Here is a 26,708-nt window from a genome sequence, read left to right as displayed (position 1 = left end):
CCCTCAACAACTTGCTGTGACTCCACATATAAATAATTTTTGTTGAATCACACATGACAGTATCAGGCGCCAAAAAGCAGTTTTCTTCATTTTCAGACTTTATCCTTTTCAACGTAGAGGAAGTAGGACTACTACCTTCCATAATTTTAATGAATCATATGATCGAAGAGCTTTTTCCCTTTGCGCACCACTACTGTGGAACCAGCAACCGTTTGAGCTGATTCTGCAATCGTAAAAGGGTCGATGCATGGAGGTATGGTCTATGAAAACACGCGAGATTAGCCCGTACTTCGTGTAGCCTGAAGACGATTAGAATAATTTCAGTAGTTCATTGAAAGCCGATTTATTGACCAAGCTTTTCACACATCTTAGATTAATCTCTCAATAAAAAAATCGTCCTAACTTTATCTTTGATGACACAGTTAATTAATGTTTGTTTTGCTTAATTGTGCCATGATTCTAAATGATGTGATCTAATTTCATACATGTGTTCGTTATATCTGTTCACAGTCCCTCTATCTAGAGGGACTGTGATCTTTTATTTTCCCCCCTAAATGAGTCCTAGCCAGTTCGAGACATTTTATGTTAGGAGTACTGACATTTTTAAATGAAATTTAACACGTTTTGTCTACACACTTGTTGAAACCGTACTAACATTTCACAGACAACACGATGCAATTAATTAAAGATAAAATCTCGCTGCTACATTCTGAAAACATTGAATAATAATAAACTTTATTGATATCGTATCCTTTATAGGATCTTGAGTTAAATTACAATAAAGTGCGGAATAAAGAAAAAACAAGAAAGACAATAAGATAAAATATCATAAAAAGTTTAATGTCGCATACAACACGTGAATTTTATTTGATAAAAAGCGAATATTTACAATGTCTAAAATATCTTGCGTTAAAAACCAGAGATGGAAATGCCTTTGTGGGAGTACAACTTCAAAAGAGCGTGGACCCCCTCCCTCCCTCAGTAACAGTGTATCTATAAATAATCAACTGTCGACAAATCTATAAAATGGGGGGGGGGGGTGTCAAAGCACATCGCAAACTTCTGACCAATCGAAGGTCTTCTGTAGATCCGCACCTGGGATAATGACACACACATTTGCCCAGCACATTCCGGCCACGTGTACGACGGTCCCATATACTGCACATGTGTATATGCATTTTCTAAAGATTGTTTTATTAATAATACTACATGGCCCTTTTAGGCCTGAAAACATGCGTTTTCTTCACTTCCATACTTTCTCCATTTTAACGAAGAAGGCATAAAATATTCGGAAAATAAACCAGCGGACGTACAATCGTAAAACCTATTTCAAAATACTCCCATATATATTGTTCCATCGGCAATAATATAATAAAGTTGAAAGCATTGAATTGATCCAAACCATAGACATTTTAAAAACATAATTAATTGCTGAACAGATGTTCAGGGGGGGCGTCCCTAAGTCCTTGACCAAATAACTTACATATTCGGCCACTATGAGAGTAGTGCAGGAAAGCCTTTCCAATGTTTGTGATAGAGCCTGATAGTGTTATCACAGAATTTGGCCACTGCACACTTTGCAACAGGCCCAAAAATATCTTACATGCCTAAGATTCTCAAGCCTCAAGCAATCGTAAAGTTGCAACACTGTTCGGAATAAGATGGACCAACTTACGGCTTCACCCATATATTAATCCAATTTGTTACACTGAATCTCATTGGCTATTCTGGCTAGTTCCCATTGGTGCACGTCACCTGTCAGTGCCAATCAATAATCATGTCATATCTATATATTGTACTGAAAATAAATTATTTATGAAACGAACTTCTATGTAACGTGTATTATTTCCAGACCATTCTGTCATATCTTGCCAGAAACGAAACTAATACTTGAGTGTGTACATAACAAACACTTGCAGTTTTGTCTACACTGAGCGGAAACTTTCTTGGATGATCCACTCTGTGACTGAAGAGAAGGAAAAAGTACACTCTTGTCCAGTGTTATTTGTTTTTTATTGTTCATCTCTGTAATTTCTGTAACTGGGTATAATCATGGTTAGTAACCGTGGTATAATAGCTGGAATGGTGGGGATGCATATATATCTTCTCACGCCACTGTCAGTCCACCCTAAGTATTCACGGGAAGACTTGGAAGCAAAATAACAGCCTTTTTCTGTTTAGATTGCTAAAAGGTTCTGGGACCCCTTAGTCAGATTGTCTAGAAGAGACCTCCAAGCAAGTACATCTATAAAACTGAACATCATACATGCTATGTCTCAATGATGCCTGGATATCCAACTACAATCTCATTGGTCATAAGCTGAGACCTGCATCTGATATCAGTTTTCTTAGTAATGACAGTACTCCTACTACTTACCAAATTTGCTTTTTCCGCTGATGTAATAATAACTATCTTTATTACGTTCGTATCCCTATTAGGATTTTGACTAAAATGCAATTCAGATGTGAATAAAGACAAACAAACAATTAAAGTGAAAATAAAAATACACACTGGAAAATAAAAAAAAATCTAAAATCTGTTTACAATTTTTTTTCAAACTTTATTTTTAGTTTTTCTGATATTATTTTATCTATCTTTACATTGTTCGCATTTTGCTTTATTTCTTCCTGCCACAAATGGTCTATATCTAGATCTTTAAGTATAGGTTTTAACCCGGAAACCCAGTTGTAGGTGCCAGAGTTGTCTAGTTCTAAGCCGAGACTGTATGCTTCATATACCAGAGAATTTTCAAGCATTTTTTTCATTCAAGACCAGTATTTGATCATCTGTTTTATCCCTGTTGTAATGGATACCTTCCTAATTCTAAAAGACATGCCACATTGGTCGCTTTGCTGTTAACTTTGTATGTCACTGTACAGTGAACAAACTATAACTATAGCAGATTCTGTAACACCTGAAAGTTAGGGTAGTTAAGAGTGGATGGGACTTTGCACTGGCTGTAGAAGATTCCGGACACCTGAAGTTTGGGGTAGCTGAAAGATAAAGACTTGGGTGAAACACCTGAAAGTTGGGAGTAGTTGAATATGACAGAGATCAATGATTGTGCTTGAAGAATCAGTAACTCTGGTTGGGGTGTTAAATATTTAAGGACTCCAGTAGTGTAATATAATTAGTAGCAAGTCAGTAGAGATGTCAGTGTCAACATCTTCTAACAAAATGCAAGGATTGCACTGAGCTGAAAACTGGTCAAGATGTACCTCAAAGCTATTTAGAAATTCATAAAATGGGGTGTTGGGTTGGGTTGGCAGTGTTATCATATTGTAGTACCCATAGGGATAGATTCACAGAGGATACAGTTGATTGACTCAGTAAGGCTGGATGACAATGAGTGAATACAGAAAGTCACTCCACCACCCTGTGAATGGTCCTGATTATTTGTGAGTAAATTGTATGAAGACAAGTTATAAGACAAGAACTGTTTGAATGTAACCATGTTTCAGTTTGGGCAAAATTTTACTTTTGATTAATGACATTTAAAAATAATACTTACATGCTTTCAACATTAACATGCTTTTGTAGCCTAGCAATCGAAAAACTTTCTAGCTTGTCAAACTAAAAAACACACAAATATATGCGATTTACGTAGAGGGTTTGACTATTTTGAACTGTAGGCATTAATCTGCGATTCAGCCAATGACTGAAAAAGAAATCTAGGCCAGGGGAAGCCCCACAACACGCAAGACGTGACCAAGGTCGAGAGGTCAGCACCATCTTGCCTTATGTTCACTCCCCAGTTTTCTCTGTATAAGAGGACTTAAAGCCAATTGCTATGGAAAGTGGGGTGGTTGGGAGTGACCCAGAGTCTATGGTGGGTATGAACTAGGTGAATAGGCTGGCTAAATACATTACATTCAATTACCCACCATAGACTCCATTCAGTCAAAATGACTATTTTGAACTGTAGGCAGAGTCAGATTGATCAAAACTGAAAATAAAAGTACTTAAAATAATAAAATTACTTATGACTACCACCTAGGTGCAACCACTTAGAAATGGTGTGGGGTCGGCATTGCCCGAGGACGCTAGACCCGAACCCAATTCTTGGGGTAACTAGAATTCCAAAAGAAGAGGCAGAAACAGTTCTACACGAGGGCGTAAGCCGAAAGCGAGACCTGGGATGTCCAGGGAGCACTGATGGGAGAAACTTCTCCGCACAAATCTATAGCCGAGACTGCTCTATCACCTATGCGCAGAAATCCCTGTGGCCGTTCGGGCTGGGTCAACAATCAAAGTTTGGCCCATAACGATGGGGCCGTAAAAAGACCTTCCTCAATGGATCGCGTTCTCCAGAAGCCTGCCCTAAGTACATGTTTGAGGGGACACCTGACACAAGAGCTAATGAGTTAGCGATCACTCGAACCTCATGCACTCATACTTGGTGTCTCTGTCGACCCTGTGATGAGGACGCCAATCGGTTATAAACCTCAAACACTGTTGAAGTGATCCACCAAGAAATGGAAGTCAGAGAGGCTAGTTTGTCCTGCTTACCCTGGCCATAACACATAAACATGTGCTTGTTGCCCTGCATCAACTCTCTAGTACGTCTCTCTCATAGCAACTCAAAAGCTCGAAGCGGCATGGAAGCAACTCCTCCTGATCCCCAGGGCCGACAATATTGGTCAAATGAAGGATGACAATGAGCTATGGATTGTGTCCTAGGATTTGGTTCTTGGCAAGAATCCCGATTCATGTCTTTAGCACAGCTTGATTGTTCATAAAGGCGACACAACTGACCGAAAAGGCGAGAGCTAGTAGGAAGACTCTTTTCCACTTTATCATCCCGCTGCACAGAAGTAGCACCTTCCAAGAAAGCCAGACGACACTGCAGGATATCACACACAGCTGTGTGATGTCCCACCGACAAATGTGTCTAAGAACATCGCCCGAAACCCCATACCCAGCGAGGACGACCCCCACAGAGGGACCCGCAAGACCCCCATTGGAACACTAGGTTCTGGGGGCACGGCCTTGCCTTTGCTGGCATGACCTCCGGCTGTAATAACAGGCTGCAAGAATGTCCTCGGTTCCACCACTGACTGCCACAGTACAAGGGGTACAGGTAGTCGAATGGGAGGACTTCCCATACATACTAACGCTTCCAGGGCCATCTGAACCAACTGTACCACTAGCCCGAGCTCGTGCAACACACTCTGCAACATGAACACGGTTTTGGAACTTATCCCCAGTTTGGCATCCCAGTTAGAACACAGGCCGTTGTGGCAAACGCCCAAATGTATTAAACAAAATTGACATTAATGAGGGGGGTTCCAGCCCGAGAGTTCCTGGTGGCAACACAGGAGGCGAGGAGCTCTTCTTGGAGTGATTTCCTACTTGTCGGCCATTTTTGCTACACTAAGAAATGAACAAGGCACACATGAGTGAAACACATTTACAGTTGAAACTGACACAATAAAGCCCTACAAAACTGGTCATGTGTGTCACCTTATTTTTTGTGCGTGTTCAGTACAAAATGACATGGGTTCTTTAATAAGAAAAATGTTATCCTACCAGACACCACGTCTTACTGAAACCAACTGTCACAGAAGGACTGCCTCAGAAAACTGCTGACTGAACCACACTGTTTTGCTGCGATGCACACTTGATGCCGAGAAAACAGAGTGAATATAAGGCAAAATGAGCAGATCTATGAAGAACTACGAGGTTGTTGGGCTTAGATTTCTCTCCATCATTGAATCGTAGATTAATGCCTACAGTTCAAAATAGTCATTTTGACTGACCAGAGTCTATGGTGGGTAATTGAACGTAGTGAATAGGGCATAGTTTCACCCGAGATAATATCAGTAAAAATAAAGATTTGTTTTTATTTACGTATTACCGGTAACATTGTTATAATTTATAAAGCCTGTCTGTTTATAAAGGGCAATTTCTTGCTGAAGGCATTCATGGATAGCTGATATGAATGATACATAATAACATCAGTTCACTACATGTTTTGAACAATCAAATTTAGCTCAGTAGCAAGAGTTTGAATAACTAAAGTTTGATCAATTCATCTTGGAGTGTATCATTCCCAATCTATCAAAAATAACATGAACACACCCTAAAAATGTAATATTTCATTTATTATATATTACAGATTTGTTTGAGACAACATAGAATTGTGAAAACATTAATGAGGAATCAAACCAAGAAATAGTTTTAAAAAAGTTTATAAGACTATTTGTGGACTTTTAAAGTTAGTGAGCAGAATAACACACCAACCAAAAACTCGAAGGAATACCAGTAATGAGCCAAGTAAACAAAGGCACAGAATATTCCTGAGGTTGTGGGAACTAAAAATTAGTAGTTATGCAAATGCAGTAATTAATAATCATACAATTTTAGCATAACAAGTCATTGACATGACATGACTTAGTCCCCTTGTGAAATAGTAAACAAAACTGTAACCAGTTAGCCATTGTGAATCAGAACCTGACTGACTGTAAAGCCATTTGTTCATCTTTAATTGGATCACAAAACACACACACATGAGGATAAGTGTGATATCATGTATGATATATGGGTGAAGTTTGAACATGATTGCCACAACAGCATATTCATTAAAACAAAATGGCCTCCAATCGCCCATTTTGAAACTGATCTGCAAAACAAAGCAATGAAGGTCTCATAAAATTCAATGATCAAAATCCACTCATACATGCCCAAGATCTAGTTCTGAAACGGCAGAAATGCTTGATTTTGATGAATTAAAAGCATAAACATAGCATAACTATTACAACCTTGCTCATTGAGAATCTAAATTGAAAAAGTATTTGTGTCTAAGAAAAGTTTTTTTTTTCAGCCAAACTTTACCCAATAATATTGTCTTGAAAATTGCACTTGCTAGTTACACCAAAACTGTACTTGGGTGACATTTCATAGTGATTGATAAGAATAGTTTTAGATACCCTATTTCAACCACAAGAAGAAAATTTATGTGAAATTTAACCAATATCATGAAAAATATATATAGAACTTCGACCAAAATCAACCTTGGTTGAGATTTCAGGCTGGTTAATATAATATCCAAGTTTGAAATAAATTGGGAAAAAAATGTTTGAGTTATTGTAACCACAAGAAAAAATATTACCGGTAGGATGGAGTCAACAATGATGATAACAACAACAGAGAACATGCTATTTCCCTTCATATACCTTGACCATCATGTATGATAATATGGACAAGGTAAATTAGATTGTAAACAAGAATGTGTATATGCCTTCCAAGAATGTGAAGATTAAATATGATTGACTAAGGCATGTAAACAATACATGTGCCAGAACCACCAGACGATTGTGACAGAACTTTGCTGAAACAATCTTTGACTGTCCCAGCAGTGTTCTGACAATGATGGGCTATTGACGCATAGGAAACACCATTGGATAGTGTGTGTGGTTTGAGTTAGCTGCTACATTCTTGTTGATTCTATGTCAGAAACCCTTCAAATTTTGCAGTTACGTATTAGATAAGGTCAGAGTGCATGAGACAGTAACTATCAAATGAGGATCACAGCTCAGCATGTTTCTGTTTTTCATCTACATGTTTATCTTTTATATACACAGTAGTTTCTTCCTCAGTCATTATTTCCTGAGATTCTGTGGATGTACTCTCTTTTCTTTTCAAACTGTGTTCATCTGTTTCTGCAGACTCTTCATCACTTTTTTCATCAGCAACATTCTCCTCTTTCTGATTTTCCAAAGGTTTTACATCTAATGACTCCATATCACCCTTTGACTGCTCACCACTGTCTGGTTCAGGTTTTTCTGTTTCTTTATCAACCTTTGGGATGTCCAACACCAGATCACCCTTTTCATCATCAACACTAAACCAGTCTTCATAAACCTTATAAGGATCATTGTTCCAGTGTTTGTGGAATGATACTGGTGTCTGATGTTGCAGAAATGATTTACAATAATCATCAGGTCTTGCCTGGTAAACAAAAGACAATATGAAATTGAATCTGATTCATAAAAATATGCAAACAGCAAATATAGCATTATGGTCCATTAAAGAACAAGTGTTAATTCGAAATCTTCAAGTTTTACTCTATTTATTGAGGTCCATAGACAATTATGTTAAATATTTAATGGCATGAATGTGTGGAAAATGAGAGAAATAGTCACACTTCTTAGTATTTCAGAACAGACGCCAATCCACATTTGGCGTAACACAATTCAATCTTATGAGAAGCAAGAATGATCACTAACATTTCAAACAGGTTGAAAATATTCGGTGTATATTTCTGGCAATTTAGACAAATTTAGATTAACAAATATGTTTCATAATAGTTTCAAGACCCAAATGAATGATCTGAAAGCGAAGCTTTAATACAGTCACAAATATTCAATAACACTTTTATTTAGTTTTTCATTATATTTAATCAGATATGTTTCCCCATAACGCATTGTATATATGCTCAGTACATGGAAAACATGAATCTGGTCACAGTCTTTTGCGACAGGAAAAAAAACAAAAGATTAGTTAGTAAAATCTGTAGATGGCGCTCTACTCACTTGGTGAAATAATGGCGAGTGTGTAACATATTGTCCAATATGTTTGATACATGTACCTATGATCATATCATCAGGATCGTTGTCACGGCGACATTTACAGCCACTGTCAAGCATTATATTAACAGCAGCTCGGCTGAAAACCATACTGAAAAGATAAATAAAGAAACAGAGGTACAGGTAGTTTGTATATGACGGGCAAATGAACCATACTCAAATAGTCGATGAGATATCATGGATCGCGCCTAGTACTGATCTATGTAATCAAGGTTATAAAAACAGTGGGCATGATGAAAGGCGCGAATGGAATATTATTTAAAGAGAAAAAACAGTTTTGTGGCTCTCTCATCAAAATCTTAGTGAATAAAAAAATTGAAAAAGCATTTTCTCAGTAAATGTCAAATTTTCATTTTATCTTTGTACACTTTATTGGCATCAGTTTCTATCATGTAAGATGTTACATATCTATTAACTGTGTTCATTAAATCCTTATATTGGTATAAACAGCAAAACAGAGGTAATTTAGGCAATGTATTAAATAAGAGAAATTAGTATTGAGTGCCACCTAATTTTGACTGGTAAAATAATATGTAAAGTAATTTGTTTCAAAGGATTTCCAATCTCCATCATCTGTATTATTGATTTGATTCTTGTATAACAATAGACCATTTTCCGTTCACTGCGAGAATCACGCGTTATGCGTGAAATCGAACGTAAAAACAGGACAAACAAAGGTCATAGCGTCGTAGTCGCGTCAAACATCGCGTGGGATTCGACAAACACGAAAGTATTTCGGGGACATTTCCATGCTTAATAATGTGCTGTCCACATTTGATGATAGACAATTTCGATTAAGTAAGGGTATTCGGAAGCAATATTCCGCTGTCGAAGATCGGCCGGTCAATGTAAACTACGAAATAAAGAAATTCTAGTTCAAAATCAAATCGTTCGATTTTTGCGGCAGACGTTCGACGCGCGTCTTTCATGCATCTCGCGAGATCTCGCAATTGTACGGAAAATCACCTATCATCTTGTAAGATTGTAAAAATGAGCCCTCACTACAAGCATTTCACCATCGTTAATCCAAACATATAACAAGGTATAGCTACAATTTTAATACTAAACAACATACCCTCCACCTCCAGTAAGGTAATCGTATCCCCATCCAGGTTTAGTATGTCCATATCCATATCTTTCACCAAGATATACCGGTTCAGTTGCATTATAACATGACAACAGTCTCTGCAATCTGGAAACACTGTTGGAAAGATAAGTGTCAAGTTGAAATAGTTTACTATCTGGTTATGTTCATGTTTTGTTGCTGTATAACACAAGTAAGTAAGGGTAGATGTAGCATAATATGAATGCGATAATAAAATCACAAGTACTTTCACTTGTTGACTTATGACTTGTTGATATTAGTTATTTATTCTGGCCTTTTGTTATTATTTATGTGAAAACTACTATGATTTTGTCATTGAGGCTGCTCTGGATGTTGTAAGATCAGAACAACTGATTACCTACTTTGCTTCAAAATTTTGTGGATTATGGACAGACTTTGTCTACAGTCCATACACATTTATACATGAAAATAATGTTTTAAAATGATTATCTAGACTATAGACAAAAGTCTGCCGGCACAAACAAGTTTTCTGAATTTATAAACAAAATCCATTTTCAGAACAGCTTTTTACTGCATTTGTCATTTGAATGTGTCTGGTTTTGTCATCGACTTGATATGTGCACTGGGAGAGGCGAATTGTTTGAGTTACATTTATCAGGTTACAAAAACATTGAGTTATGACAAAAATGACCACGCCCATATCCGAGAAAACACGCCTACTTTTGACAAACCATGCCTAAATTGTAACTCGATCCTCAGTTAACGGTTCTTTGAGTTATGGGCAACCTATATTTTTGTTTTTGTTGAACGTCCGCATTTAGTGATGCAAAATTTAATTAAAAGTTAACTGAACTTTGAGTTATGATCAACATTTCATTTTCATTCAATTTTTCAACATGACGAATTAAAATTGTCATTTGCACACTTTTCCAAAGAGGGCGTGCTTGGGTAAGCACACTGAGGACACTGGGTGCTAGTACAGTTGCATAAAAGAAGACAACACAGAGATCAAATTATAAGAGCAGTAGTTTCAGAGAGTGAATGTTCACCTGAGTATAGTATCATCATCTGTTATAACCAACCATGGGATTCTTTTCAACCAGGGATCTGTTTTGAAGTGATTAAAGATGTAAAAGGTCTTCCCACAGTGACCTAGGAAGAAACAAATAATATTGAAATATACAGTATCATCAAGACACTCGTGTTTATCATATGGTTCACACCCCTAGCTACTGCTCAAAAACTAGAATCTAACCCACATTGAATCGCAGAACTGTACATCTATTCATTTCAGAGAAGAAAAAGTGAATTTCATGCAACATCTACATTTTCAGCTTGCCTGTAATGAATGTAAGTATAGTTGAATTATGTCAAAAATGTTGATGTAGTTGTAGTCAACTACAATTCTACTATAGTTCCAATAACTCAAAAAGCTGTTACCAGTATCTGATCGGTATCAAAGTTGGACATGTTAGGCATGAGTATAGATGCCATGTCTGTAATAATAATTATAATAATAATATTTATTGCATCTTTAGAAATACAGTATTTCTATCAGTACAGTAGCAATAAAAGTATAACAAAGTATAATAATAATAATGAAATAATAAACAAAGAACAAATATTATAATGTTAAGTATAAAAGTAAAATGTAATGTGTTAATTTTTTTTACTAATACTAATAAGTTTAATAATAATCAAACTATGACTAATAATAATAAAATTCAAAACTATCAACTATCTATTCTTTCTTGAAAGGCTTTGTAAATAAACTGTGAAACCTTTTTTATAATTTCACATTCATCTGCACTGAGCAATCGAATAAATGTATTGTGTGAATCACAGAGGGACTGTGTGTGAATCAAATCATGAGAAAGTGGAATTCATCCTCAATCACATTCATGTTGCACTGTTTGCATTTTCTTTCATTTACTGGTGTTTTAGGGCGTGTGTACCTGCCCCTTTTCAATTTCAAGTTTGTGTGTGCTTGTTCTCAATTTTAGTAATGCATTTCTGTGATTAATGTTTTGTAGTGTCAAATATGGTTCAAAAAAGTATTATTGTAATGAAATGGAAGGGAATGTATAGTACGGTAGTTGAATTATTCCTGCTCATGTTGTTGTTGTTGACAATTCTTATGGGCGGAATTACTGAAAATGCTAATCTGACTGTTTTGAAACTTGAAAATATTTGTCATATAAAATCTTTTTTTGTCACTGTCATTGTTATCCAACTGTATCCAAATGATATCTGCTATTTCTTCATTACTTCTGATGAGATGATCTTTGGCACTGTACATGGCATTGGTTAGAATGCAAACTTTAAACGATTGTGAAATCATGGACGGGCGGTTGCATACTTTTTCTCAGGCATTGACAATCCAGTTGACAATAGTTTGCTTGTCTGCTTTTTTCAGTTGAGTCTCGTTAGTAGCATCAGCCTGTGCTGCTTTGATAGCAGCGTCACTGATGAAACTTGTCCATGACTTTCGAAGTTCAGACTTGAATGATTTATTGATACAAATATCTAAAGGCTACCCATGCCATGCTCAGAACTCTGGGTACTCTAGTTTGATATTTAAAGGCTGGAGTTTTGATGTACAACCGCCAGGAATTACGTCAGGTAAACTGTTCACACCATGATATCTGGACTTCACAGACTCAGTGATGTACGCTCAAAATGAATCAATAACGAGCATTGAATAGCGATGCTCGGTTTATGGCCTCCAAATTTCGTCGATCCAACACAGCATTAACTTTTCCTACATCCAGCCACAATAAAACCCGGAGGAGAGTGTAGCTTTTATTCCTTTTTGCCTTTAAAAATTATCATTGGGGGCAGAATATCCCGTTTGACATCACTGTCGAAAAAAATGTAAAGTGTCTCTTCTCTGCATCTGTAGTGCGGACTTTCAGTCTTGGTGTCTCTCACTTCTACAGTTTTGTTCGAAACCAAATTGAAAAAAAACTGGCATCTCTGTCACGTTTCCGATATATGGTCAAAATCGTAATCTTGGCGTTTTTCATGGACATATGTTCAAAAATTATCCAAGTCTGCAGGTAACGTTTGCGCCACAGAAGTTTTTAACCACAAGACGAAGTTGTTCCGCTTCATGAATTGTTCGCACCACTCACGCTACGCTTAGAACTCTGAGTACTCTAGTGATGACCGGCAGTGCGTGACAGCCTGTTGCATCCATGGTAACAGGGATCTGCAGGTCGTGTTGCTGTAGGACCTAAATAAGGACGTATGGGACAACACGACCTCCACATTGTCTCCACCAGATGTAAAATGTTCCTTATCAAAATCATACGTATCCCACCCATTCAACGATATTTTTATTTCTATACGGCGGCGTTAAATCCCATCATTTTGGCCTCCTCATAAATTTTGCGGAGTTGTTTGATATTGATGGATTTGTAAATAATTCTGGCGACCTTTGTGGAGATGGTGGTTTGTGTAGAGGGTGGCTTGGCATCCAATCGGATGTTTTTTCTTAGCAACCGACATAGTTGCACTATACATCAATGGCAGGATAGCAGGAACTTCAGCTGTAGCTTTAACAAAATATGAGTCGATTCAAGACATTGTCATAGAAAAATTGAGGGTGCTTTATAAGATCTAATGAAAGACTTGGAGCAAGTTATCTCCTATGAGTAAAGTCCCATATTGATGCTGTATTTTCATGACTCTGAGTGGACAACATTTTCACACTATTTTCTGTCACAATGACTGTACTATTAGCGGCCACCCTCTGATAATTCCGATATGGAGAACATAGTGATTGGTGTGAACGAGTAATAATGTATACAGCTGGAACTGACAAAACATGTGTTATCCGTATTACAATTGGACATGTAGCACTTTATATTAAAAATAAAATAAAAAATAGACCAAAATAGTGTTGTGCCTGGTACATATACGTTGCCAATATAACATGTAAAGCTAGTGTCAGACACCGGTGAATTGTTTCCTTTCATAGCAATTTTGCTGTGTGTATGAAACAAAGAAATTGAAAGGAAAGTTACCAGACAGACAAAAAGCTAAATGATTTATTGATAGATTGTGTAAATTTTTGATTTGCCGATGAAATTAATAGAGGGACCGAATTAATAGGGTTACAGGTATAATTTTTAAGATGTTGCTGAAAGTCACAAATTCCCAGAGCATCTTTCGGTCATAATTTCTCAAATGTGCCTTGACTGATTTTGCATGTCATGCACTCATGCCATTTTGGAACCAAGGTTTCACTGATTTTCTGGTTTCAAAAAAGATTTTCTGTAAATAAATATTAATCATAACAAGTTTTACATACAAAGTATTATATTTTAAGTAATTTACAAATGAAAGTCTATATCTGAGCAATTCTTATTATATTATCATAGTTGTCTTGTAAATCAATCCACGAACCAAACTTATAATTTGAATTAAAATGTCTTCTTAGCAGTTTTTGAAAACATGTCAGCTAAGGATTAATAATGGTTGCCCATTACTACACTAGATATTTATTTATTTCATCACTTAACATCCACTGGAGAGCAAAAAAATAAAAGAAAGACATGTCAAAGAAGAAAATTACAAGAACAAAAGAAAAATACTGACCTCTTTCAGTATTAGGTATACCAGTAGATATTGTAGGAATAGATTTGTCTTCTTTTTCACTGTAGTATGAAATATGCTTAACATGTTGTGCCCATGTTTTCTTAATAACAGGAACTAAAATTAGACAATACCGGTAATAATAATATTTATTAACTCTTAATATATCTTAGAAAAGATAAACAAAAATTAGACATTAATTCAATAGGAAAACTCATAAGGCGCTGATAAAGTTTATAAATATTCTGATGTAAAATTACCATGATTCAGCTGCACCTTCTATTATTGATGTCAAAAATATGTTTTCATGCTAATCACAAAAACTGTGAATCATATATGATTAACCACAACACATAATATAGGGTTTGTCACACTTCTGTATTTCCTTGCTACCATGTAAATGCTCTCTAAAAATTTAAGCAAATATCTATGTTTGAGTCAGCCTCATCATACATGTGCAGTTCTGATAGCAGTCTCAATTTAAAACAATTTTTCAGTGTATGAAGGAAAGGCAGGTAATTGGCTTAGGACAATTTATTAGTTTACACATTAGATAATGTAATACTATAATATTTCTATATAAAATATCCACAAACAAATAACATGGCATTCAGAGATTGAATTAAAACCCAGGAGATATGAACTGTAAGAATTCAAACAAAGTCATGTACAATTTAAAGGGGAATCTTCCAAACCCAGGGATTGCACCAAAGAATCATGGGACACTATTGTTTATATTGTTTACAATGTTAATCTATCTTTTGTTATCCATTGTAATTTTAATCCAGAAAGTAAATTTGTTGTGAGATTAGGCTTAACTGGAAGTGCCCCTTTAACTGTTTTTTTTTATACAGCATTTGCTTGAATCAACAGATTGAGGTCAAAAGTGAAGAGACATTCAGGAACTACAAAAATGTATGATTACCTCTATCTGTATGAAATTTTTCACAAGTTTTCACAGCAAAGTAAATATCTTTCTTTGGTACAGCTGAACCCTGCAGTAAAAAATTAAAGTGGTTTCATTTATAATAATATTACCATATTTGCTTGATTAGAAGCGTACATATATATAAACTGAAAATTTGATATCTGTTACAGGAGGTAGTCTTCAATGTGAATCAGTATCAATTAATAGCTATCCTGTCAGTTTTTACTCCAAGAAAATGATGTTTCAGTACCAATAACAAAAAAATTATCAATAAACAAGAGAAAGAAACTTACACAATCAATAATATCATATGGATATGATGTGACACAGTCTGTAACATCATCAGAATCATTTTTCTTTTTCCTTTTTTCATTCTTCTTATCTTTTTCCATTTTTTCTGCTGCTGCACCATCATCCTGCATTGGTTCATTGGAGCCTATATTTCCTGAACACAACTCAGGAACATGAGTCAGTTCAATACCTTTGCCATCATCCCAGATGAAGATTGCCAACTGATGAAAAAAAGTAAGAAAAACAAGTGAATAGTGATAAAGAATTCACACATAAAATAGTCATTAGCATTCGAAGGTATAAGAATTGTGTTGTTCATGCTGTTGTTAATTATCAAATAGCCATGATTCACATAAAGCATTGTGTTAAATATGGCCCCACGTAACATATACAACATGGCATTTTATATTTATGAGTTCTGCACAGACAACAATGAAATCGATCCATCGAGCTAATGTTGAACCTTGCACAACATTTAATGTTTAGTTCTAAACGTTACTTGGCTCTGATCACAGATATTTGTAAATTAACCCAAAATATGGTATTTGAGACCATAGTGCACAGTTACTGTCACATTTGTACATGCACAGTTGAACTGATTGGTCAAACTAACTTGAATTGATATTGAAAAACACACAGAAAATCTTTTATTGCAATGTGTGAGGAAAATGTTCTGCAGCATGACTCTTCATAATTTAATAGCAGGGATTACTGCAAAGTTTAAATAAGACAAACAAGCTAGGAATCTCACCTCATGTTTAATGTCAATACTAAAATCCATATGGTGTTCTCCAGCCTCCCATTTCTCTGACAATCTAGTAAAAACATTGTTATATAATAAAAGGGAATTTAATTACAATGTCATTTTATAGCTGCACAATTTTAAATTATATGTAAATTTAATTCAATCTTAAGCATCTGAAGAAAGATTGTGGGTACCCAAACTAGGTTTTGAATTACAATTGTAAGTTGTTGAATACATTTTGACCATTTTTTAATTAAAAAATGACCTCTAGAATACGGTTAAACACTATAGAGAAAACAAAATCAATGTTTCTATAGACACAAGTTCTGGTAACCCCCCCTCCCCCATCATTTTTTTTTTATTTGACGTTTTTTCATTTGACTGAGCCTTATCACCTTTTCACTTCAGCAAATTTTTCTAATTTGTTACTGGTTAGCTGCTGGATTTATTGTGTACAATGTCAAGATGGAATTCACTAAGCGACCACTGTCTAACAACATAGAGACAAACCAAATGGACCCTCTCTAAGACAGTGTCCATCACAGGTATAAAATATCCCATTTTCATTGGTTCCCTGGAGTGTATTTGAATACTGTAACTGGTATATTTTAAATAGATTAAAGATATATCTTTATTATTTTACATTTACGTTAATCTAGATGTAAGCTTTGGAATAGAATTTAATATGTTCATGCTGTCGTGTCGCCATGTTGTTTTTATGTCGCAGATAATTTGATAGTACTTAGTCATCGTGACTTCAAAACTCTATATAATAAAGGCAGGTGTACGGTAATTCTAAAACCTATACTAATTGTTTCAAAGCAAACAGATGTTCCACTACTACAATAGTGGCCATATGGCCTTTGCTGAGTAATAACATATTAAATAAATACATTATAACTGCCATGCTATATTTGTATACATGTATCAATTAGATTAATGTATTTGTCAGTCAGAATTGTATTTTTATGTAGGCTAAGGGGAAAAAAGGGGCCAGATTTTATCCAAAACTATTTTTATATTTTTGCCTTTTCCTTTATTTCATTTTTTCGAAATTCTAGTGAAAACTTAAAATAAACAACCATTGAGAATGTCACAGCCTACTTTTGTACATTAATACAAGACTTTTTGATAAAGTACATGTACCAGTTCTACACTGGATTTAAATGACTACATGTGCACATGTCCCTTATGTCTATGTTGGAAAAGTGTAAAACTTATATCAAAACCAAAAATTATTGCGCATTGCAGGATAGTTATTGCAGGAGCAGACATGTGTTTATAATTGGCAGAGTTTTGTTTGATTTGGTCATAAAATATCCTATTATTTGGAATTGCGATACGGTTTGTTGATATGCAAGAACACAATTGTCTGTGAACCAAGTTTCAACCTAATTGGACAGGCTAAATTTGAGATATAAGCAGAAATGAACAAAAAATTTAAAACAAACAGTCTATCGGCTGAGATAGCTCCGCTGTTAGCAATGCACATTTCAATTAAAGAACTGAAGACATCATTAGAAAATGAACAATATGAATAGTATCAAAGCAATCGGACTTACAGTTTTTAACAAGAAGTCGAAAATATCACTTTTTACCAAAAATTACAAAAATATTCACCAAAATAAATAGAGAATTGAAGATATCATCACAAAACAAACAAATCTGAGAGAGGTCCACATGTAGTATCTATATATGTAATATCAAAGCAATCGGACTTACAGTTTTCAACAAGAAGTCGAAAATATCACTTTTTACCAAAAATGACAAAAATAATCACCAAAATTAGAGAACTGAAGATATCATCACAAAATGAACAAATCTGAGAAAGGTCTACATGTAGTATCTATATATGTAATATAAAAGCAATTGAACTATTGGTTTTTAACAAGAAGTCGAAAATATCACTTTTTACCAAAAATTACAAAAATATTTACCAAAATTAGAGAATTGAAAATATCATCACAAAATGAACAAATCTGAGAGAGGTCCACATGTAGTACCTATATATGTAATATCAAAGCAATCGGACCTGCGGTTTTTAACAAGAAGTCGAAAATATCACTTTTTACCAAAAATGACAAAAATATTCACCAAAATTAGAGAATTGAAGATATCATCACAAAATGAACAAATCTGAGAGAGGTCCACATGTAGTACCTATATATGTAATATCAAAGCAATCGGACCTGCGGTTTTTAACAAGAAGTCGAAAATATCACTTTTTACCAAAAATGACAAAAATATTCACCAAAATTAGAGAATTGAAGATATCATCACGAAATGAACAAATCTGAGAGAGGTCCACATGTAGTACCTATATATGTAGTATCAAATCAATTGGACTTGTGGTGCGGTTTTTAACAAGAAGTCGAAAATATCACTTATTACCAAAAATGACAAAAATATTCACCAAAATTAGAGAATTGAAGATATCAACATGAAATGAACAAACCTAAGAGAGGTCTACCCAAGGTACATATACACCAAGTATCAAAGCATTAAGGCTTGTAGTTTTCAAGAAGAAGTCGAAAAAGTAAAACATTGACACGAACGACGACGACGGACAATCACTCATATGATAAGCTCCGCTCGACAAAGTCGACAGCGGAGCTAAAAATTAATGATTTTCATCCATCAAAATGGCTGCCAGGAGACAATCTTGAATTGGATTGTGATGGATGTGCTAGAACACAATCAGCTATGAACCAAGTTTGGATGTAATTGGACAGTATGAATTTGAATGCTTATAAGCACAACAGTAAGCATAATTGTGTCAAAACAAAATGGCTGCTGGTCAGCCATATTGCATAGAAATCTGACAAAAATCAACTTCAACCGTCATAGTTATTGCATTAACCAAGGGGCAAAGTCTGATTTACAATAGTCAAATTCAAGCTACACACTGCATAAATACAAGTGTTAATACCGTACTTCCCCAACCATAAGCCCAGGGGCCTGAACATGCAAAATCAGGAAAATTCGGGGGTGGGCTATACTCGAGGACCACCTCAGAAAAGATCATTTTTTAGGAGGTTTAAAATTGTATTCATCTTCCCACCCACGAAAAATTATCCAAATTACAATGTTCGTTCACAGCACCAGAGAAATATCAGAGAAATATTATGTCTTTTGAAGGAAAAAATGCGAAACAAGCCATCATTGATTTCCACAACACTTTTTACAATGAAGAAACAAACATGTTCATAAAAATACACACATTTTATTACAATACGGTTCACATACTGTCTGAAATTACGGTGCAAAATGGGTAGAGTCTATGGGAAACTGAAGGCAAGATCTTTATCATTATCTTCATTGTGGAATGTTTTCGATCATACGCAAACTCTCGATACAAAGTAATTTCGGCCATGGAGTTTTTCATCATGATTTGACCTGAACAACTTCCTTCTGCCTAACAGGTCACGTCTTTTGTTAACCAATAAAAATGCTGTGTAATTTTTTTAACGCGATGCGGAAGTGAATTACCACGGTGTTACAATGCGATCTGTTAACACTGATTTCGACAACAAAATTATTTCTTTTTCTCTAAAAACTGTTGATTCGAAATTTTCGAAAGGTAAACTAAGGGTGAGGGAAGTATTTAAACCTTTAATGGTTGCCAAAAAGTTATGACGAAGAATAGTTTGCTCGTTCACACCCCATTCAATGGACACGATTATTCAGAAAAATAAAACAATGTTAAATGACCAGGTTTCACGACTTGACGATCACATTTTTGGTGTTTCGAAAACTACTACTCAAACAAAATATGGATTACTTCAGTATTGCAGCATCGGGGTTCATCCTAATTAAATAACAGAATAGGAAAGGTGCTAACCATGTTTCGTATGTTTGCCTGCCATGCACTCTGAAATTAATGCGAGTTTTCTCGTAAAAGCAGGAACCAAACTACCGTACCAATCACGATTATTATGCACAGAAATACACTTTTTACATGCATATTTTAATAAATGTCATCAACGCTCAGTAAAACACCCTGGGCCTATACTCAGGGATGACCTCAACTCGTTAAATGTCTAAAAACAGAGGGGTGGGCTTATACTCAGGGAAGTATGGTACATGAATAATTAGAACAATAGTACACAAGACCTTGAGCATTATTAATTTGCCACCAAATACCTTTGCCATTTATAACTTCTAAACATGGCAAAAGATCATCAAATAATATAGTTAATTATAATTTTTATAAATTTAATTAATTTTTTGAAAGCAAGGTATACCCTGCGACTCTCAATCTTGAACTGAAGTAAAAAAAAAATTAGAAATGAATTTGAAATGATTCATCTCTTTCAATATGAAAACTATTAAAAGCATGCAATTACTTACATATTTAAAAGTGTGACACTAAGTAACCAACCAGCTTCTAAGTCAGGAAAAGCAAATACTGATGGATTGTTATGAAATTTATAATGGTGTATGATGGTTGGTTCCTGGTCCCGTAACTCTTTGCCAAGAAACCATGGCTAAAAATAGAGACATAAATTTTTTCGGTCACTGAATTTGTGGACAAAGGATCAGCAAAACTACGAGCACATATTTACTGGTACTGAGCGCATGTATATTGAATTTCACTGGGGGAATGTGAATCTAACACATATGATCTAGTATGTAACAAATATAATTTTCGGTTTATTTGCGCTTCTGTATTGGAGAAGAGTTTTTTAATAGCGCGAACACAGTAATTTTCCAGAGGCTGAATTCAGATAAATCTCTGAGTCCTGATGATAATAGATATGTGGTTAGCCACAGAACCAAATAGTTGTCATCACAAACAAAGAGTTAAGCAGGCATAGTCAGCTGAAGTATTCACAAAGTGATTTTGGAAATAGTTCGTTGAGAGTGCTTTTATAATTTAGATTCTATAATTCCATGTGACCACATATTGACCAATCACAAGACATAATCAGCATGTGGCATGTTATCGTACAGAGAGAAATGATGCAACTTTTTTGATAAGGTACAAGGTTTTCTGGAATACATGGTAGGTATGATTAATAATAATGATATAAAAAAAACAAATTACGGTTATATTTACATCATTAGGATCATATTTTGTGAGTACATTAAGTAAACCAGGTAACTTGACTCTGGTTTCTTCTTCACAGAAAAATATCCATTTGTATTTGGATTTACCAAAATCATCCTCGAGTCTGCAAAACAAGAGTAACAAAACATAAAGAAACCAACCTAGACTTGTCCTCATAGTTGTACATTTGTATTTACAATAATTTAAACTCAAACATTACATCATGAACAACCCACAACATGTCAAAACAATAGCTCAATTTAGATTGAGTTGCCATAAACTTGCCATCGAAAAAGGTCGTTATACAAAACCCAAAACACCAGTGGAAGACAGGTTATGCTCCCATTGTAACGAAGTTGAAAATGAGGAACATCATTTAATACATTGTAAATTGTACACAAAACAAAGAGACACAATGTTTCGCACTATCAACAGTGTAAATGCAAATTTCCTGAGTTTGGATAAAGAAAAACAATTTAAACATATTTTACAATCAAAAGATAAAGATACTATTATAGCCCTCTATGTGTACTTGAGTAACAGTAAATGAACAAACAAAAGAATACACTCAGTCACACTTATTTAACTTTTTATTTGCTCAACTTTCGCCTACTTACTTTTTTTAGTTATTCATTATTAACTTTATTACATTTTAAACACCAAATTAGAAATGTAAAATTTTCTACACGGTTGTAATAAAGCTGTTATCTATCTATCTATCTATCATGATCATGAAAACCATAACAATATTTACTACAATGTATACTTTATAAGTACCGGTACTGTTTTTTCTGTTCATGATTTATAGTGTTGCTGTGCATAATATTGTGAAAGTTGCTGTGGCTTTGCAAATTCAGGACTCCATTAAAACCCTGATCACCCAAATTTGTTATTTATGTGAATATGTTCTGAGTTCATAAATAAATACATTGATATATGGGGTCTTTGGGTTTTTTCATATGGTGGCTTCTGTGCATGCACCAACCAAGCGCCTGTTTATGAAATAAATTATTGTCAGCAGTCCCTGACTGCCCAACCTTATTCTCTGTCTATCGCTTCTTTGACTTAGCCTAGTTTTGACAGTTCATTTAAGTTATGTATTTAAGTTTAATACAGTTTTAAATGTGTCATCTTTTATACGTAACCTTTAGTGGCAGATTAAGCAATGTAATCTTTCCCCTCACTACCAGCTGTATAGCAACCAGCTTGTTTATTGGTATAGACAATTTCAAGCCAATGCCAAGGCAGGAAAAGATTACCGGCGCCAATGCTTGATTGTTTTTAAGCTCAACGTGTGATTATCTTAGCTAGCGTGGCTAACACCTTAACACTATATATTGCAGCATTACATGCTATGTTCACACGGCAGCATTCTATCGGAGCCGAACCACTCCTCCCACTGATTAACAGGAGATTATCTCCAATGCGTTCACACGGTCGGGAGCCGAACAAGAGCCGAGATCTGCCAGAGTTCAATTCAGTTCGATTAGAGCCAAACGGAAAAACTGTACTGAAATCGATTTTGGTGTCGTGTTTGTGTTGTTTCTTTACATGGCGCGTTGCTGATGGGCTGGGAGAAAAAAAAAGTTGTGAGTCTGAGCATGGAGGTAGAAAAGACAATGCACTAGTGTTATTATTTAGGTACATGTAGTAGTACCTCGAATAAATAGCAAACACGGCAGCTAAAATGTGTTACAACCTATTATTTACTGTCATGCAAAATTACCATTTTGTAATTATTCAATTGTTAGTGATATCTAAACTACTAGTATTATGAAGAATCACAGTCCCTCTATCTTCTCTCTATATCATAGAGGGACTGCGGAAGAATCTGAACCTACTAGATTGCTTCTAAGATTTTCTCTTTGCTGTCTTTAAAAAGTTTCCGTTCAGTCGTTCTTTCAAGTTTTTGTTGCATAATGTCGTACGCCATTTTCCCCGTTTCCCGTTGAGCTATCAATCTATCGCAGTGGCAGTAATTATTTGCTCTGCCAAGTGTATATTAGGGCCCATACCTCTTCTTCAAGCCGGAAATTGCGTGAAATTACGAAATATGTTGTCTCCGCCATAATTGAAATGATAGGTTACTTGAAGAAGACGATTCAGGGCGTGATTTCAGCTCCGATAGTTAGGCCCTGATGCGTTTACACGATCAGAGCCATGTCGGGACTCAACCCTATCGGAGTTCAACCTCAAGGGTTTAGTGGAGCCAAACTTGGCTTGAGCCGAACGCGTTCACACGGCCATTTTTGTTGGCTCGAGCCATAGGGCTCTGATAAAATGCTGTTGTTTCCCTAACCCACCCTTCCTTTTGTTTATTTTTATGCTTGTAGTTTTTATAGATTTAGTTTGTAGTTACAGATTTTGAGCTTTGTAGTTTAGTTTTTTGAGGTACTTTATTACCTCACAGGAATGTATCCTTCCATATGGGGTTTTTCATATGGTGGCTTCTGCGCATGCGCCAACCAAGCGCCGGTTTATGAAATAAATTATCGTCAGCAGTGCCTGACTGCCCAACCTTATTTTCTGTATCGCTTCTTTGACTTAGCCTAGTTTTGACAGTTCATTTAAACATTGATTATGGACTAGTGTATATTTACGGGCCTGACGAGTAGGATATTTCACTTACTTTTTCAATAGTGGTTGTATTACCCATTGTCCAGTGTCTGGATATTTGTCACTTAATAGTATAACCTTAGGATTTTGCCATCCAAGTATCCTACATTGCTGCTCTATGTCACTTTGTACAAGTTTAGCTCTTTCTCGATGAAATGGATGGGGTTGACTACGAATAATAAATACAATTTCTTTCACTTTAACATTATATTTTCCCTGTTAAGAAAGAAGAAAACCATTATTTGTTATTAATAATAAAATTTTTTTGCACTCCTCAAATTACCACAGAATAGAATAGAATAGAATAGAATAGAATAGAATAGAATAGAATAGAATAGAATAGAATAGAATAGAATAGAATAGAATAGAATAGAATAGAATAGAATGCTTTATTACATCCTTAATGAAATCTGACATTTCAGTTTTGGTAATTGCTGTATTAATGCTTTTTAAAATAAACTACACATACAATACAATAATAGATTTCAAATAAACAACAACTAAATCACACTGAAAATATAGCACAACAATACATTAATTAATTTTTACCTTTTCTTTCTTATTTTGTAGGCTTTCTGTATGTAATTTAATAACCCGAGTAGACATTGTTTGTTAGTTGTGTATAAATTTATCTTTGTTGTTGTAATTTTTGAAATTTGGATTGGAGAATTGACAATATAAATCTTGTCTATTTTCTGTATAGAGATCACACTCAGTGATGACATGGATTTCATTAATATGAAGAACCGGTACTGGTAAGAAAATACCAATAAGTCCAAGTAACAATAAATAGAGTTTGTCGTCAATTAGTTTTCTTCAGTTAATGCACATTTTTTTATCATTTTAATTTTAAAATTGACAAAAAGTCGGTTTTAATTTTCAAATAAAAATTATTTTTTTCTGAAAAAAAAATTTTTTTTTTTTATAGGTTTGCCTAAAATTGGGACCATTTTCACTTTACAAATTTCACAATATGTTTTTAGGTAATTTAATGTCTAATTATAGTTTCCATGGTTGCAATTACAGCTACCAAATAGGACACGTTGAAAAATAATGTACATCTCATTTGTCACGGCTGGAACTAGACGAACTAATATGATTTTCCCAATATAAATAAAGCATCATTACATTCATAGTTTAAATTTTCAAAATTTTTTCTGTTACATTTATTGACAAATTTTGTCCGCAGAGCTCTGATTACCGGGCAGCATTTCATTAAAACTTCAGGTGAATGAAATTCAACAAGTTTGAGAGAACAGCCATGCATCGTCACATAACTATACAGTAGAACAGCGATGCAATTCATGTATCATAGAAGCAATCTCCATAAGCCTGAGCGAACATTTTTTAATATACCGGTAACAAAATAGCGAATCAATATTTTTAGCATATCAATATCTATATAGTAATAATTGAACAGATTTGCATACTTTATGCAGGGCCAGAAATACTGTAAATATCTTTTTTGTGTGAGAAATTATTTGCAGTACTTTGGGCCATGAACAAAATTCACTAGTTACAGTGTTCAATAGTTATTTTTAACTGTAATATACTGTTACTTTGAATCTTTGCTTCAAATGCAAGATAAACACAACTTGTTGAGAAAATAAGTGATGATTTGCTTGGACGCAGTGGGAACTGAAATAAAAGCTAGGAATGTAATAGTTGTACAGGAAACAAAAAATCTGACATACATTACAAACCAGACTAGATGAAAATTACTTTATGTTGAATGTTTCAGTTATCTACAGATCATCAATCTGTAGTGTATTGAAACACTTAGAATGGTTTAAAATAAAAAAAATCAGATCATGTGTGTGATTCAGTAATTTAAAGTGCTAAAACCAAAAAATGCGCAGTAATATGCAAATACAGTAACTATTAATTTGTATGTTGTACAATAACACAAATGGTTATGTAAAATTAAAAGCAGGACTAGCAAATACATTCCTAGTAATAGAGGGGATGATCTGAGTCCACTATATAATCTATACCAGTATATGTGAACGATATCAAAGGCCATATTGAAGCATCAAAAAATGATCAACAATTCTATGCGAACTAATTCTGATTCCTGTGGATTTATATGCAGATGACATTTAACTATTTTCCAGATCTTCAAAATGATATAAATTCTGTTGAAAATTACTGCAAACTGTGGAAGCTGGATATAAATGTAAACAAAACGGGGAAAATATAAATTTGAATTAAAACCAAGAACTAGAAAACATTAAATCCTATATCTATTTAGATTTGAAAATAAACACAACTGGCAAATAAAATAGAGCTCAAGACGATTTTGGTCACAGAGATATTAAACTTTAATTAAAGCATTTTTTTCAAATTAAACTTCTTTTCTCAGAAAATATTATTTCAATTAAAACCAATCCCAAACTGTTTGATACTATTGTTAAACCAATTGTAATATATTGTCGTGAAATTTGTACTGGTTAATGTTTCCTATGTATTAGCAAAAAAATAACCCAGATTTTAAATAGCAAACCTCAATGTTTTCAAACTTCGCAGACGGCGTCGGTACATTGTCATTGTATTGAGGAAAAATTCACAAACCTGAATATCTGTCGATGCCCGAGCTATAAAACCTGTAAAATAAAGAAAAACGTATCAAGTGTGACACCCATATACAAAAATATCGCAACAGATACAAGTGAAAAACTTGAAGTTTTACCTAACAACAAGGAAGTGAGCAGAACACATTTCAGATTCACCGCCATGTTTGCTTCAAAGCACAGCTTTTAATTTTATGTAAAGCTTATCCTAATTGGTCCAGACTTATAATACTTTTGATCACAGCCAATCATTT

The 26,708-nt window shown here is 34.8% G+C and overlaps 1 protein-coding gene across 1 annotated transcript; it reads right to left on the bottom strand.

Moving 5' to 3' along the window:
• Nucleotides 1-6,084: 6,084 nt before the first annotated feature.
• Nucleotides 6,085-26,619, bottom strand: LOC100368558 (beta-1,3-glucosyltransferase-like). Its single transcript, XM_085490976.1, has 13 exons — nucleotides 26,574-26,619; nucleotides 26,456-26,487; nucleotides 23,898-24,100; nucleotides 21,278-21,392; nucleotides 20,569-20,705; nucleotides 16,225-16,288; nucleotides 15,476-15,694; nucleotides 15,180-15,249; nucleotides 14,258-14,371; nucleotides 10,705-10,807; nucleotides 9,665-9,790; nucleotides 8,536-8,680; nucleotides 6,085-7,951 (listed from the first exon to the last, which is right to left on the bottom strand). The coding sequence occupies exons 1-13, from the start codon at nucleotides 26,617-26,619 to the stop codon at nucleotides 7,529-7,531; spliced, it is 1,797 nt and encodes a 598-aa protein (XP_085347102.1). The 3' UTR covers nucleotides 6,085-7,528.
• Between the last annotated feature and the right edge of the window lie 89 nt (nucleotides 26,620-26,708).

This window comes from Saccoglossus kowalevskii, chromosome 16 (genome assembly GCF_978046115.1).
Source record: "Saccoglossus kowalevskii chromosome 16, keSacKowa6.1, whole genome shotgun sequence".
Lineage (NCBI taxonomy): Eukaryota > Metazoa > Hemichordata > Enteropneusta > Harrimaniidae > Saccoglossus > Saccoglossus kowalevskii.
This window is presented reverse-complemented; position numbering and strand designations above follow the sequence as displayed.

Excerpts from the sequence above, each read along its gene's own strand:
- LOC100368558 (XM_085490976.1), bottom strand. The coding sequence starts at position 26,619 with ATGGCGGTGAATCTGAAATGTGTTCTGCTCACTTCCTTGTTGTTAG. Across the intron at positions 20,706-21,277 it reads CAAAATATGATCCTAATGAT|CCATGGTTTCTTGGCAAAGA; the intron begins GTAAATATAACC and ends CTCTATTTTTAG. Across the intron at positions 14,372-15,179 it reads AAAATTTCATACAGATAGAG|TTCCTGTTATTAAGAAAACA; the intron begins GTAATCATACAT and ends GTCTAATTTTAG.